The sequence below is a fragment of the Mytilus edulis genome, chromosome 1 (genome assembly GCF_963676685.1).
Source record: "Mytilus edulis chromosome 1, xbMytEdul2.2, whole genome shotgun sequence".
In the NCBI taxonomy this organism is placed as follows: domain Eukaryota; kingdom Metazoa; phylum Mollusca; class Bivalvia; order Mytilida; family Mytilidae; genus Mytilus; species Mytilus edulis.
In genome coordinates, this window is record NC_092344.1 from 78,094,367 (window position 1) to 78,109,417 (window position 15,051).

Here is a 15,051-nt window from a genome sequence, read left to right on the forward strand (position 1 = left end):
ATATTTACAATACATATATGTAGCATCATCTATTAATGTATAATAAGGTTTAAGATAATGAACATTGGTTGGAAAATCAAATTTAGAAAGAAGTGTATAATAAGTAATCCCAACATCCTTTTTCACCCGCGGACATGTACAGTGTACGTCAACTACATTTTCTAGTTTTGTTATTTTACTACTCACCATGCAAGTGATAGTAAGATTTTTCAATTCTAGAACCAGTATATAAAGTTACTTTTTCTTTGCATTTGGAAAATCCCGATTGATGTCGGAGAATAATTACTTACCCCGCCATTTGAATGAGCCGTGTTATCGTCAAATTGATGGATAGCAGTAAATCTAGCCTCTTTATTTAACATGTAGGCATTACCAGTATATGAATCTGGTAATAATGGAAAGTCTGGGAAATTGAACCAGAATCCTCGACACTGTAATTGTATATAACATTACATTGAACATGGTACAAAACTATATACGTTAAACACATGTTTAAAATTAGTTAAGGTACAGTATATTCAAAATTGTATAAAACATTTATTGAACATGGTACAAAAACTATATACGTTAAACACATGTTTTAAATCATTTAAGGTGCAGTATATTTAAATGTATTTTTGTTTTGTTCATTTGTAAATTATTACGCAAACAAACAGTTCATACTTACAATAGCAATTGATAAAAAACGAGATTTACAGATAAAACGAACATTTCTTTTTTAAATGAGCAACTATGTTTTAGTTTTACAGTAAGGGACGACATCAAAAGTTCAATGTAGGATAAAAAAAAAATGACCCCAACCCACCCCTCTTAATTTAATATGCGAAAAATTGATTGACCAACATGGATATATGTAAAATCGATTACCAAAACTTGCAGCAATTTTTACCCCCCCCCCCCCCCCCAAACTATTTGATTTCAGTTTTTTTTTATCCTACATTGATGTTTTGATGTCGTTCCTAACATTTTGATGGAAATTAGTTGAAAATATTTTCTAAATGTATATTTTTGAAAAGTCCATAATCATGATAATAAAAGGTAACGCATTGAACAGACCGTGGTGTCCGCCACATGATGTACATATTTTCAAGATATGCAATTTGTAATAAACAGCTGACATACTTTTTATTTTAACTTATTCGTGTTACATTTAATGATGTTCAAATACAATAACTGATAACCTTTTAAATAATCCCTAACGAACACAAAACCTTATTTAATCATCCTCATCCAAACCTTACATATTTGTTTTTAATTGAGTCGTGCATTATGAAAACGTTTATGTCGAATAAATATTTTTAAAAAAATATTATACATTAAAGACATTTTCATTTGAACATCGATAAACTACTGTAGCTGTTATTATACTAATTTAATGTACAGTTGGGACAGTTTTAACCTCTTTTCAAAACTGTTAGATTAATCTGTCATAGAATTGTTCTACGGAGGAACTGGTCATATCATTTCTAGGCTAGAACCATCATAATCAATTCTAAGGTAAACTTTTCTAATCAATTTAAAGGTAGAACTGTCAGGATAATTTCAATGATAGAGCTGTTAGAATGCGTTCTAGGTAGAACTATCTGGCTCTGATGTAAATAATAGTTATCAAAAGTACCAGGATTATAATTTAGTACGCCAGACGCGCGATTCGTCTACATAAGACTCATCAGTGACGCTCAAATCGAAATATTTATAAAGCCAAACAAGTACAAAGTTGAAGAGCATTGAGGATCAAAAGTTCCAAAAAGTTGTGCCAAATACGGCTAAGGTAATCTATGCCTGGAATAAGAAAATCCTTAGTTTTTCGAAAAATTCAAAGTTTTGTAAACAGGAAATTTATAAAAATGACCACATGATTGATATTCATGTCAACACCGAAATGTTGACTACTGGGCTGGTGATACCCTCGGGGACGAAACGTCCACCAGCAGTGGCATCGACCCAGTGGTTTAAATAGTTATCAAAAGTACCAGGATTATAATTTAGTAAATAAATCAGTTCTAAATGTTGTAAAAAGAGCAGCTATGTAAGTAAGTGTTATTTTAGATAAAAAGTATTATAAAATGTGTTTACTTGTATATGAAAATGCTTCGACAGTATTGAAATATACTTCTAAGAATTCAATAAAAACAATGATGGTTATATATTTTCAACTAACAGCCAGGTAAAAATGACAGTGAACATATTTCAGTATTCATTAAACGTAAAACATTTGGTTTACACTGTGACCAAATAATTTTATAGGGGAGTGATTGTACACCCTTTTATTTATGACATTATCCAATCAAAACTTATGCATAGTTGGTTCCAAATCATTACGTAAACTTTAACACGAACTAATATTAGTAACAATTCTTTAAGCTAAAAAAACCAAACAAATAATGGAATTTTCAAAACAATAACAGTTACTAAATAGAGATGATCGATAGCAACAATGTCCCAGAATATCTTGTTTCAACAATATGAAAAATGAAGAAAAAAAACGTTTTTCAAAAAATAGAAAAAATACGTAAGAATGCTGAATAAAATAAAATTATTAAACAAATCAAACAAATAAATATATGGAATTAAGATAATAATATATAACATAAATAGATAGAATAAAGAAACAACTTTATAAATAGATTGAGCAATCCAAAACTGTTTTATTATTTTAGTGAAGAAACTTAATGTTATAAATGTTCTATGGTAAAACGGTCGGAGTTGCTGTTCTTCGTTAGATGTTAAACGTTTAAAAGTGAGATTTCTTGTTTGAGTGATTTCAGAAACAAAAGTAAAATCATGTCATGTATGATAATCATAACAAAATCCAGTAACCTCATCGAAACAAACATTCTCACTCTTTTATGTAGATTTAGATAGTACTACATTTGCTACTTATATTATGTAAATAGTTTCCAATATAGAAAACTGTTAATTTTCCCATTCTTTAAACTTGTACAACACAGATATAATAGATTTTCCTCTCATAGTTGAAGTGTTTCCCTAGTTTTGGTTTGTGAAAGGCATTTGTTTCAGTTTTAAAAATAGATTGATGACTTTTGAACAGCGGTATACTACTATTGCCTAAGAATATTTTGCTTTTGATGTTATCTTCATATAGAAATATCAGTATACTTCAAAAACATAAAAACCTGAACATAAACTGCATAAAAACATGGAAAATTATGGCGAAAATGAGCACCCCACTCTACCTTTTGCATTTACAGTTTTCCCAAAAAATAAAGCTGGAAAAAATATTGCACAAAACAATTAAAATGTATTTAGTTCATTTTTTATTGCTTACAATATAAAATGACATTTGACAGGATTGTAAAATGTTGACTTAACTATTAGGTAGGACCACACGATTACGAAGACTTCGCGGTTTTTCCTTTAGATGAACTGCGTTTCAACTTATTGCTTTTACTGTTTCGAGAAATACAACTTACAAAACTACCAGCAGCTACGTTTTTGCTAAAACGATTCTTTGGATTCGTCACCCAGAAAGTTGTTGGACAGCTGAAATTGTCAAAAAGGACATACATTAGTGGGAAAGAATAAAGTTGTTGACTACAAGTTATTATATGAAATAACGATACCAATATAACAGTGTACAAAAAAAAAGTGTTTCTATAGTTATAAGCTATTTGAATACTTTAAATCTGTGTTATGAACGTAGATGTGGAGTAAAGGTCAATGATACAAGAAACCAACCATTCACAAAAACAACATAAAAGACACCCATAGACCAACATTTAATATCAATTTGTATGCCTTAAATTAATATGATTAATATGAACGCTTAGACAAAATTGAGATGAAACGAATTTTTTTTATATATTGTTGTCCTACGGATATCTAGATCTGTACTGTTTAACATATCATATTCTTGAATTGCAACCTCATGTATTGACCATGTTGACCATACATAAAGATTGCTATTTAGGAATTAAGTATATGTGCAAACAAAGCCTTTATTATTAAGCGTAACCTGGCGTTACTCATTCAATAAAATGTCTGCTTTGCACATGAAATCATATCTTACATCTAACAAAAAAACTATCAATGGTAATAGATAAATATTGAATCTGCAAAAAAGGGGGCAGGACAATTGATAATAAATCGGGACATTAACGTGCGAGGTTTTGAAGCTTGTATGCAAACGTCATACATCTTTCTTAATGTGTACAACAAAGTCAGTTCAGAAAATCCCTTTACTTCAGCAAACGATCAGCATAACAAAACAAAAGGATAGGGAAGGTACTAAGAGAACATTATAAACTCATGAATCGAAAAGAAACTTGTAACTCAAAAAGACTTGCAACGTAATGTCAATAAAATTGAGAATGGAAATGGGGAATGTGTCAAAGAGACAACAACCCGCCCATATAAAAAACAACAGCAGAGGGTCACCAACAGGTCTTCAATGTAGCGAGAAATTCCCGCACCCGGAGGCGTCCTTCAGCTGGCCCCTAAACAAATATATACTAGTCCAGTGATAATGAACGCCATACTAATTTCCAAATTGTACACAAGAAACTAAAATTAAAATAATACAAGACTAACAAAGGCCAGAGGCTCCTGACTTGGGACAGGCGCAAAAATGCGGCGGAGTTAAACATGTTTGTGAGATCTCAACCCCCCCCCTATACCTCTAACCAATGTAGTAAAGTAAACGCATAACAATACGCACATTAAAATTCAGTTCAAGAGAAATCCGAGTCTGATGTCAGAAGATGTAACCAAAGAAAATAAACAAAATGACAATAATACATAAATAACAACAGACTACTAGCAGTTAACTGACATGCCAGCTCCAGACTTTAACTAAACTGACTGAAAGATTATGATTTCATCATATGAACATCAGGCACAATCCTTCCCGTTAGGGGTTTAGTATCATACCATCATAACATATATGAGAAGAACATAACCCGTGTCATGCCAACAACTGTTTTTAGAATAAATGTGTTTAGTTCCGATGCAAAGACCTTATCAGTGACTCAATATTAATGCCAAAATATGCAATCTTTAATGACTTGACAACAGTATCGTAATTATATCCCTTCTTAATAAGTCTATTCAAAGGTTTTGTAAGTTTCTGAGGTGAATACTGACACCTTTGTGCTTTATAAAGAATATTACCATAAAAAATTGGATGTGAAATACCTGAACGTATTAGAAGTCTGCATGTTGAGCTATATTTACGAATGATGTCTTTATACCGATGATAAAATTTAGTAAATTTTTTGACTAGTTTGTGATATCGAAAACCCTGGTGTAATAATTTTTCAGTAATACATAAATTTCTCTCGTTAAAATCTAAAACATTGTTACATACACGAGCGAATCGTACAAGTTGAGATATATAAACACTTAAGATGGTGACAAGGGAACGTCACCATCTAAAAACGGATAATTAACGATAGGAAATGAAAAATCATCCCTTTTATCATAAATTTTAGTATTCAGCTTTCCATTAGTGATATAGATATCAAGACCGAGAAAAGGGCAGTGGTCATTGTTAGTATTAGCTTTATTTAAAGTAAGTTCAACAGGATAAATTTCATTAATATACATACTAAAGTCGTCATTATTGAGAGCCAAAATATCATCCAAATATCTAAAAGTATTATTAAATTTGTTTATCAGATGTTGTTTCGATGGGTCTTTGCTTATTTTTGTCATAAATTGTAACTCATAACAATACAAAAACAGGTCCGCAGTAAGTGGTGCACAGTTAGTCCCCATTGGAATTCCGATAATCTGACGATATACGGAATCCCCAAAGCGAACAAAAATGTTATCTAGTAAATATTCAAGGGCATATATAGTATCAAAGCATGTCCAATTAACATAGTTTTTTTGTTTATTGCTACTAAAAAATGACCTAAAAGAGTTTGAACATATATATTCACATTCTGATTTTTTGAATGCCCATTTAATTAAGTGTGTGAAATTTTTCTTAATGAGAATGTGAGGCAATGTGGTATACAGGGTAGAAAAATCAAAACTTTGAACAGATTCAAAATCACCAATATAAGCATGCAATTTATCAAGTACTTCCAACGAGTTCTTGACACTCCAAAAGTAATTTATTCCACTATTTTCGAAGGCCTTATTTGAACAATTTATTATCAGGTTTTTAATTGTACCAAGTGTGCTGGTAAGAAGAATAGACAATTTAGTAGTTGAACAATGGCTTGAAGACGAAATAAATCTATATTTGTAAGGGGTTTTGTGTAGCTTCGGAAGCCAATACATAGTTGGGACTTTCATTGTATTTGGCTCTGCTTGTAAAGCGGTGCCTAAAAGTTTATGTTTGTTACAGATTTCGTTTTCTGAAAATGGAGTCATTTGGAATGTTGGTGAATTGGTGATTTCCTTTTTCAGAACCTCAATGTAAAATTTACGTCAAACAATAATAATATTATTAGCAGCTTTATCTGCCGGGTCAAAAACAAATTCCTTGGCTAGTTCTTTTAGTTTATGTTTGATACGAGAAATAGGTTTATTGTTGTTATTGTTTATAGTAAAATGTTCTTTAAAATGTTGAATACGTATATCAACTATCTTCATTACTGAATTAAAAAAAGAGTCCAAAGATTTTTTGTCAGCTTTTTCCCGTTTTATCCATTTCATACAGTAAGTATGGAGTGAGTCGTGGATGATATTACGACACTCATTCCAATTAATAATTGACGGGGGACGATATTTAGGTCCTTTACTGAGGAATGATTTTAACTCTCGGTCTTGAACGATGTTAAGATCTCCTGTTATAACATGGGAAATGGGTCCATAAATATATTCGGAATTACTGCAATTACATGAAGTAGGTGTTTTTTCACTGATATTAACATCTTTACACAATTGACTATAATTAAACACAAATTTCCGGGTAGATTTCTTGTAAATATAACAAATAAGAGGTAGCTCAGTATTGTCAAAATATCCAGGAATTTGTTCTTTAACAGAATGGTCGTTAAATATACCGGCAATATTTACAAAATCAAAGCCTTTATTGACATACTTAATTTTAATAAAATGTTTTTTTATGATCTTCAGGGCGATCAATTTTGGGAAATAATTTAGAATAACAATATGCCATAATAATTTAAACAATTTCATACTTAGGACTGCTATATGAAATTGTGTTGCAGTCCTCCAAAATTTTATTTAACTTATTAACCGGTAACGAACAGAGTTTTGTTAACAGATAATGTCTGCCGTTGTTTTTTGAAATAGAAATTAGGTCCGAAATATTGGTATGATTGGCCCGAAATTTTCTTTGATTGCGATTTGTTCTACGACCGTGAGAACGTTTTTTACGAACAGTTTTAGAAACTATATCCAAAATGTTAACGGAATTGGTTCTAGATATATAACCAATTCCCATGATATTATCATTTAGACCGAGAGGGTAAACTGTCTGTAATTTTTTAATCCAATTTAATTCAATTATTTTCCGTGATCGTACAAACTTTGAATGCGATTCACCAGGCTGCTTATTTACTACTTCTAAAGGTTGAACTGCTAAATATTTAAAAGGATGGTTGTGCTTCTTAAGGTGTTGGTAAATGATACTTTTGAATTTATTGGGTCTTTTAAAACGATACAGATGTTCTTGAGTGCGTTTAGATAAATATCGTCCAGTTTCTCCTACGTACTGAATACCACACCCCGGTTTGTTTCATGTGAGTAAATAAATAATACTGTTTGTTTTTCAAGTTATATCAGTTTCAAAATTTAAAGAAAATGTGCGACCATTAAACGTGGACCTTACCGTATTGTTGGTGGAAAGACGGGGACATGTAAGTCATTTTTTGGCATGACACTTATCGATAGAAGGGTAACCACGTTTTTTATTGTTAAAAATGTTAGCGATGGTAGTATTTTTAGATAACCGATTTTGAAGATTGAGACGTGTGGATACCCTTTGAACAAGTTTAGTATTTAGTAATTTTCCATTTCTAAGCTTCATAATTGTTTTGTTAGTGAATTATATAATAAAGGAGCAAAGATTGGCGTCCAGAATATGAACCAGCATACAATAATTGAAGTATATAAAATGGATAAATCTGTTCGGCTAAAAATGTCAAACGCTATCAGTATTAAATAGTAGAATGGGGCTGAATATTGAAATACTACTTTTTGATAAATATTCCTAAAGTAATGAATTAGAGCAGTTCTCGCTCGGACACACACTCCATAATCTAGTATATTATAAGAGCATAAACCTGAAGCACGGGGAGGCACTCTACTGCCTCCGCACGGCACTAAAGACAAACTCTGTAAAAAATAAAATTGAGAATGGAAATGGGGAATGTGTCAAAGAGACAACAACCCGCCCAAATAAAAAACAACAGCAGAGGGTCACCAACAGGTCTTCAATGTAGCGAGAAATTCCCGCACCCGGAGGCGTCCTTCAGCTGGCCCCTAAACAAATATATACTAGTCCAGTGATAATGAACGCCATACTAATTTCCAAATTGTACACAAGAAACTAAAATTAAAATAATACAAGACTAACAAAGGCCAGAGGCTCCTGACTTGGGACAGGCGCAAAAATGCGGCGGGGTTAAACATGTTTGTGAGATCTCAACCCTCCCCCTATACCTCTAACCAATGTAGTAAAGTAAACGCATAACAATACGCACATTAAAATTCAATTCAAGAGAAATCCGAGTCTGATGTCAGAAGATGTAACCAAAGAAAATAAACAAAATGATAATAATACATAAATAACAACAGACTACTAGCAGTTAACTGACATGCCAGCTCCAGACTTCAACTAAACTGACTGAAAGATTATGATTTCATCATATGAACATCAGGCACAATCCTTCCCGTTAGGGGTTTAGTATCATACCATCATAACATATATGAGAAGAACATAACCCGTGTCATGCCAACAACTGTTTTTAGAATAAATGTGTTTAGTTCCGATGCAAAGACCTTATCAGTGACTCAATATTAATTCCAAAATATGCAATCTTTAATGACTTGACAACAGTATCGTAATTATATCCCTTCTTAATAAGTCTATTCAAAGGTTTTGTAAGTTTCTGAGGTGAATACTGACACCTTTGTGCTTTATAAAGAATATTACCATAAAAAATTGGATGTGAAATACCTGTACGTATTAGAAGTCTGCATGTTGAGCTATATTTACGAATGATGTCTTTATACCGATGATAAAATTTAGTAAATGTTTTGACTAGTTTGTGATATCGAAAACCCTGGTGTAATAATTTTTCAGTAATACATAAATTTCTCTCGTTAAAATCTAAAACATTGTTACATACACGAGCGAATCGTACAAGTTGAGATATATAAACACCGTAAGATGGTGACAAGGGAACGTCACCATCTAAAAACGGATAATTAACGATAGGAAATGAAAAATCATCACTTTTATCATAAATTTTAGTATTCAGCTTTCCATTAGTGATATAGATATCAAGATCGAGAAAAGGGCAGTGGTCATTGTTAGTATTAGCTTTATTTAAAGTAAGTTCAACAGGATAAATTTCATTAATATACATACTGAAGTCGTCATTATTGAGAGCCAAAATATCATCCAAATATCTAAAAGTATTATTAAATTTGTTTATCAGATGTTGTTTCGATGGGTCTTTGCTTATTTTTGTCATAAATTGTAACTCATAACAATACAAAAACAGGTCCGCAATAAGTGGTGCACAGTTAGTCCCCATTGGAATTCTGATAATCTGACGATATACGGAATCCCCAAAGCGAACAAAAATGTTATCTAGTAAATATTCAAGGGCATATATAGTATCAAAGCATGTCCAATTAACATAGTTTTTTTGTTTATTGCTACTAAAAAATGACCTAAAAGAGTTTGAACATATATATTCACATTCTGATTTTTTGAATGCTCATTTAGTTAAGTGTGTGATTTTTTTCTTAATGAGAATGTGAGGCAATGTGGTATACAGGGTAGAAAAATCAAAACTTTGAACAGATTCAAAATCACCAATATAAGCATGCAATTTATCAAGTACTTCCAACGAGTTCTTGACACTCCAAAAGTAATTTATTCCACTATTTTCGAAGGCCTTATTTGAACAATTTATTATCAGGTTTTTAATTGTACCAAGTGTGCTGGTAAGAAGAATAGACAATTTAGTAGTTGAACAATGGCTTGAAGACGAAATAAATCTATATTTGTAAGGGGTTTTGTGTAGCTTCGGAAGCCAATACATAGTTGGGACTTTCATTGTATTTGGCTCTGCTTGTAAAGCGGTGCCTAAGAACGAAAAACGACAAAACAAAACAAACACAATTCCATGAACCACTACAGAGAAAATTTAAAAGCATAATAAATCCCTCAAAAAACAGAGGCACGTATTGAGAATGCTACCAAATACTGAAAGCAAGTTCAAACTATTGAGATGCAAATCACAAGGTTTACTTATCAATCTTTCACTTTGCCTCAAATAATATTCTATTAAGATTGCAGTAATAAGATATACGTATCATGTTGTCTTATATTTTTGTAGTTAACCTAAGTATGTTTGTTTAACTCACGCAGTATCTGTTGGAATTAATCCTCTTCCAGGTGGAGGTTTAGATGTACCTAATCCAAGATTCCCCTCCATAATGGTATTTTGCTCTGAACCGGCCTCAAAGAAGTATGAATGGCCGATGGTTCTATAACACACATTCTGCTCGATCTACGGAAAAATATCTTCTTTATAGAATAACAAATATATGTCATATATATATAAAAGAAAACCCATATATGTTTTCTAAATCATAGTTACCGAGTTGGGTGACAAACATTCATTACCTGCGGAAATAGTTAAACCCAACTATTCAAAGTGAGGACAGCTCGGATTCAGTTTTGAATGTAAAGTTTTAAGCAATAATCATAAATCGTTTTTGAGATACGGAACGACATGTGAAAAACCTCCCCCCTTTTTTTCACCAAAAAACTCAATAACTCAAAAATAATTTTTGAATCATCACCAAAAAGTATAGATATTTAGATTAATATAACTAAGTAGTGTGTGAAGTTTAAAGCAATAATCATAAACTGTTTTTGAGATAAGGCGCGACAAGTGAAAAAACACACCCCTCTTTTAGTTACAAAGTCCCGTAACTCAAAAAGTTTTAATTTTATTTTCACGTATACAGATTGTTTGATCATCATAAGAAATAACTGTTTTAAGTTTCGTGAAATTTGTAGAAGGTGTTCTCAAGTTACGGCGCGACATGTTTACGTCGGACAGACGGAGAGACGGATACACGGAGAGACGGACGCCGGACATTTGCTTACCATAATACATCCCGTCAAAATTTTGACGGGCGTATAAAAACGAAGCTGTTAGCCTTACCTTGGGAGTTGAAAACATCATTATATACATGTCATAACGGACAACACCTATCACAGCATTAACACAGCTATTATTATCTACACGATAACCTTAACTTTAATTTGTTTTTTTTAAGGTATCGAAATTGAATATCAAAGACAGAACTATGAGAGCCTTTGATTATTCTAAAACTGGCAAAGGCTAAGGAGATGTGGTATGAATACCAATGAGAAACTATCGATCAAAGTTCAAATAAAGTGAATGTTAGCTAGTATAAGCAACCTTTAGGTCTTTAACAATGAACACAATTCGAACCAATATAAGTTTGTTATGTAAGCTATGGTTTAATGTCAAACTAAATGTTAAATTCAAAGTTTGTTCCAGGTCTATGATTTACCGTAATACCAGTTGTACCTACATCTTTTAAACATGTTGCAATTTACTATTAATTGAACGTACGGTAAGCATAGAATATGATATATACACTTACAATAAGTCCCATGGTATGGTGAATTGTTATACATCTAGATTTTGAATGATGAATGGAGTTTTGTCGTATCCAAGGTCTGTCTTGGCTTACATCCTCACACATATGAAAATGGATAGAATATGCACCTAAAAATAAAAAAGAATATTGTTAGTCTTTTACTAACTTTGAGCTTAGTATTCTCGAAGACAAAAATAGGCGGGAGATACCAAGGGGAATTTGAAAAATGATATATCAAGAAAAACTAACAAAGACACGACAAAAAAACAATCTCTTTTGTTGTTTAAATTTGTTGCATGCTGATGATGCTGTCCAATAACAAAGGTTACCAACGTATTTAAAAGAGGGACGAAAGATACCAAAGGGACAGTCAAACTCATAAATTTAAAACAAACTGACAACGCCATGGCTAAAAATAAAAAAGACAAACAGAAAAACAATAGTACACACAACACAACATAGAAAACTAAAGAATAAACAACACGAACCCCACCAAAAACTAGGGGTGATCTCAGGTGCTCCGGAAGGGTAAGCAGATCCTGCTCCACATGTAGCACCCGTCGTGTTGCTTAAGAGATTACAAATCCGGTAAATAGTCTAATTCGGTAGGTCATATTCATGAAAGGGAAGGGGATTGTAGTTACGACGTAAGGAACATATCCGATATCATTTGTAAAACGGTTATTCCATAACGGTCAACCAACTCGTGATGGCGTCCGTAAAATTTACGAAGGGATGATTTCAACTTCACCATTTGGAACTCTTGGTTTAATAGCTTCCTTGTGAGCAGCAAACCTCTATCAAGAAAATCATGATAGGAAATGCAAGCACGGGAATATCGTATCAATTGGGAGATGTATACCCCGTATGCAGGTGCTGCTGGAATGTTGCTACTTAGAAATGGAAAGTTCACAATTGGAAAGCTGAAATCATCTCTTTTGTCGTAAAGTTTTGTTTTCAACCGACCCTCATTGTCAATTTCTAGATGTAAGTCAAGATATGAAGCCGACTAAAATGCGATTTCAGATTTATTTCATCACAGAGTTAAACTTGTACTTTCGAAGTGTGTTTATATCAGTTGTACCGAATATCGTTTTTTCTAAATCTAATCAAAATAGTTCGGCAAATTCGACTCAATTAATTTCACAAAAGGTCCATTTTCATGAACCCATTCAATCTTTAGTTACTTTCACAGTATCAAAGATTCCGCTTTAAGGTTTAACGACATTTTGGTGTGACGAAATTATAAATGCGTAAAAATTACTCAGAACCACAATCTTTTAATACAGAATTTTACAAATTTGAGTATTTATACAAAAAAGGAAGAATGTCACGACGTCCTTAACAAAAACAATTCTTTTTTGGAAAGTTTAGTCTTTCGAAAACAAAAACAACAAGAATGTGTCCCCAGTACACTAATGCCCCATCCGAACTATCATTTTTTATGTTCAGTGGACCGTGTAAATGTGGAAAAATCTCTAATTTTCGCATTAAAATTAAAAAGATTATATCATAGGGAACATGTGTACTAAGTTTCAAGTTGATTGGACTTCAACTTCACCAATAAAAACTTCGACCAAACACTTTTACCTGAATCGGGACAGTCGGACGGACAAACAGACGGACGCACAGACCAGTAAACATAATGCCCATAAATGGGGCATAAAAATCATTTTGTTACATGACGTAAAAAAACATGCAAACTTAGCAATAGTGTCTGCAACAGCAATATCAAGTTCCGAATAACCTGTTTTGATTTCCCTGAAATATGTCAAAATGGTACGACAATACTATGAATTCCCGTTAGTATTCGATTATCAGTAAGTTATTTTGACACAGCATGTAAGCCTGTCAAATACAAGGGTAGCTGGCCATACCTCTTGCATAACGTATGTCCATTCAAACACCGATGCAAGTGACAGAAGTATATCGAATTCTCGATTTGGTCAAGGACAAATATGCAAAATTATTAGCCAGCCTCAAGGGAGCAAATTCTTCTTTTTACTTACTAGTTTCTAGCAAATAAACATGCTTCTTAGTCTGAGAATATGTCCTTTTGTTCTTTGAATAACGAGGAAACAGTATGGGCAGTGAAATATTTTCTGTATAAACTCACCTAAAACTTCTTGTTGACCTAGTCCGTCTAATTCGGCGCCTTGTATATGAGCTGAAGCATGACCTTTCAAAAACTGAATTGTAATAAAAAAAAAATTGAATCGACCTTAACTACATTAAACAATACTTAATGTAAATGCTTGTTACTAAAACACCTTAATATACTTTATATAAACTTTTGTTGAAATCTGATGATACACTATATTTCAAGTTCTATTTGTTATTCTAGATTGTGACCGTTGTTATAGTTTTGTGTCGCATAACATATCACAGGTTTTTTTTTATTAGAAATTGACAGTCAGTAAGTTATTAAATGTATGGTTTAGAGGCTAAAACAAACTAATGCTATGATCCATGAGCACGATAAGTGTTTTCAGAATAAACTCCAAAGTATGTTGGTTTGCCAAATGTAAAACACGTTGGCTCTTGTTCATAATTCAAAATGGCAGGTCTTAATCCGAAACTCATAGTGGAGTTCTACAACAGAGTTATAGCAATAGATTTCAGGCGTGTAAATTGCCTGCCCTGTAAAAATTTTGGACCCATTCCATGCAGAAAAGGATATTTTTTCGGGTCTTTTCCTTGTATGTAATGTACCTCCATAGAATACACGACTTATTAATTTTTTGTTACATTTCAATAAATATGCGCCTGGAATATTAAAAATAGTTATAAACCAGAGTAAGATTACATGTCCCTGTAGAGTAAGATTTGTTTTCGCTTTATCCTGCTTTTTGACTCTTTACAAGCTATTTTTTACTTAAGTTTAGGGAAAATTTTGCAAAGACCTAAAATGAAAGCCCCCCTGAAGTTGGTAATTTTTTGTGGTTTATCAGGCTTATTTGGCTGTCCAAATAGAACTAATTTTGACTTCGTTTCAAAGACACAATTTTCATACCTTAAAATGAAAATGCATACTCAATAACTCATAATTTTATCTATCAAGTTCAAATTATTAAAACAAAACATTGTTTGTATACACCAAAAAGTTTTATTCTGGCTTTGTCAAATGCTATGGTGATTTTTTGCTGACTGGACGAATCCCATCTTTTTAGCACTTATATGCATTCAATATTGCCAACATTGTCACTTCTATTTATGCAGATGCAATAGTATTTGGTG

The 15,051-nt window shown here is 32.4% G+C and overlaps 1 protein-coding gene across 1 annotated transcript in view; it reads right to left on the bottom strand.

Moving 5' to 3' along the window:
* LOC139491014 (cell surface hyaluronidase CEMIP2-like) overlaps nucleotides 1-15,051 on the bottom strand; it is a 41,032-nt gene that overhangs the window by 13,206 nt on the left and 12,775 nt on the right. Inside the window, exons 9-13 of the mRNA XM_071278259.1 lie at nucleotides 13,931-14,003; nucleotides 11,818-11,942; nucleotides 10,540-10,685; nucleotides 3,435-3,504; nucleotides 291-431 (exon numbers count right to left, since the gene is read on the bottom strand). Of these exons, the coding sequence (XP_071134360.1) occupies nucleotides 291-431; nucleotides 3,435-3,504; nucleotides 10,540-10,685; nucleotides 11,818-11,942; nucleotides 13,931-14,003 (555 nt within the window). The remainder of the gene's footprint in view (nucleotides 1-290; nucleotides 432-3,434; nucleotides 3,505-10,539; nucleotides 10,686-11,817; nucleotides 11,943-13,930; nucleotides 14,004-15,051) is intronic.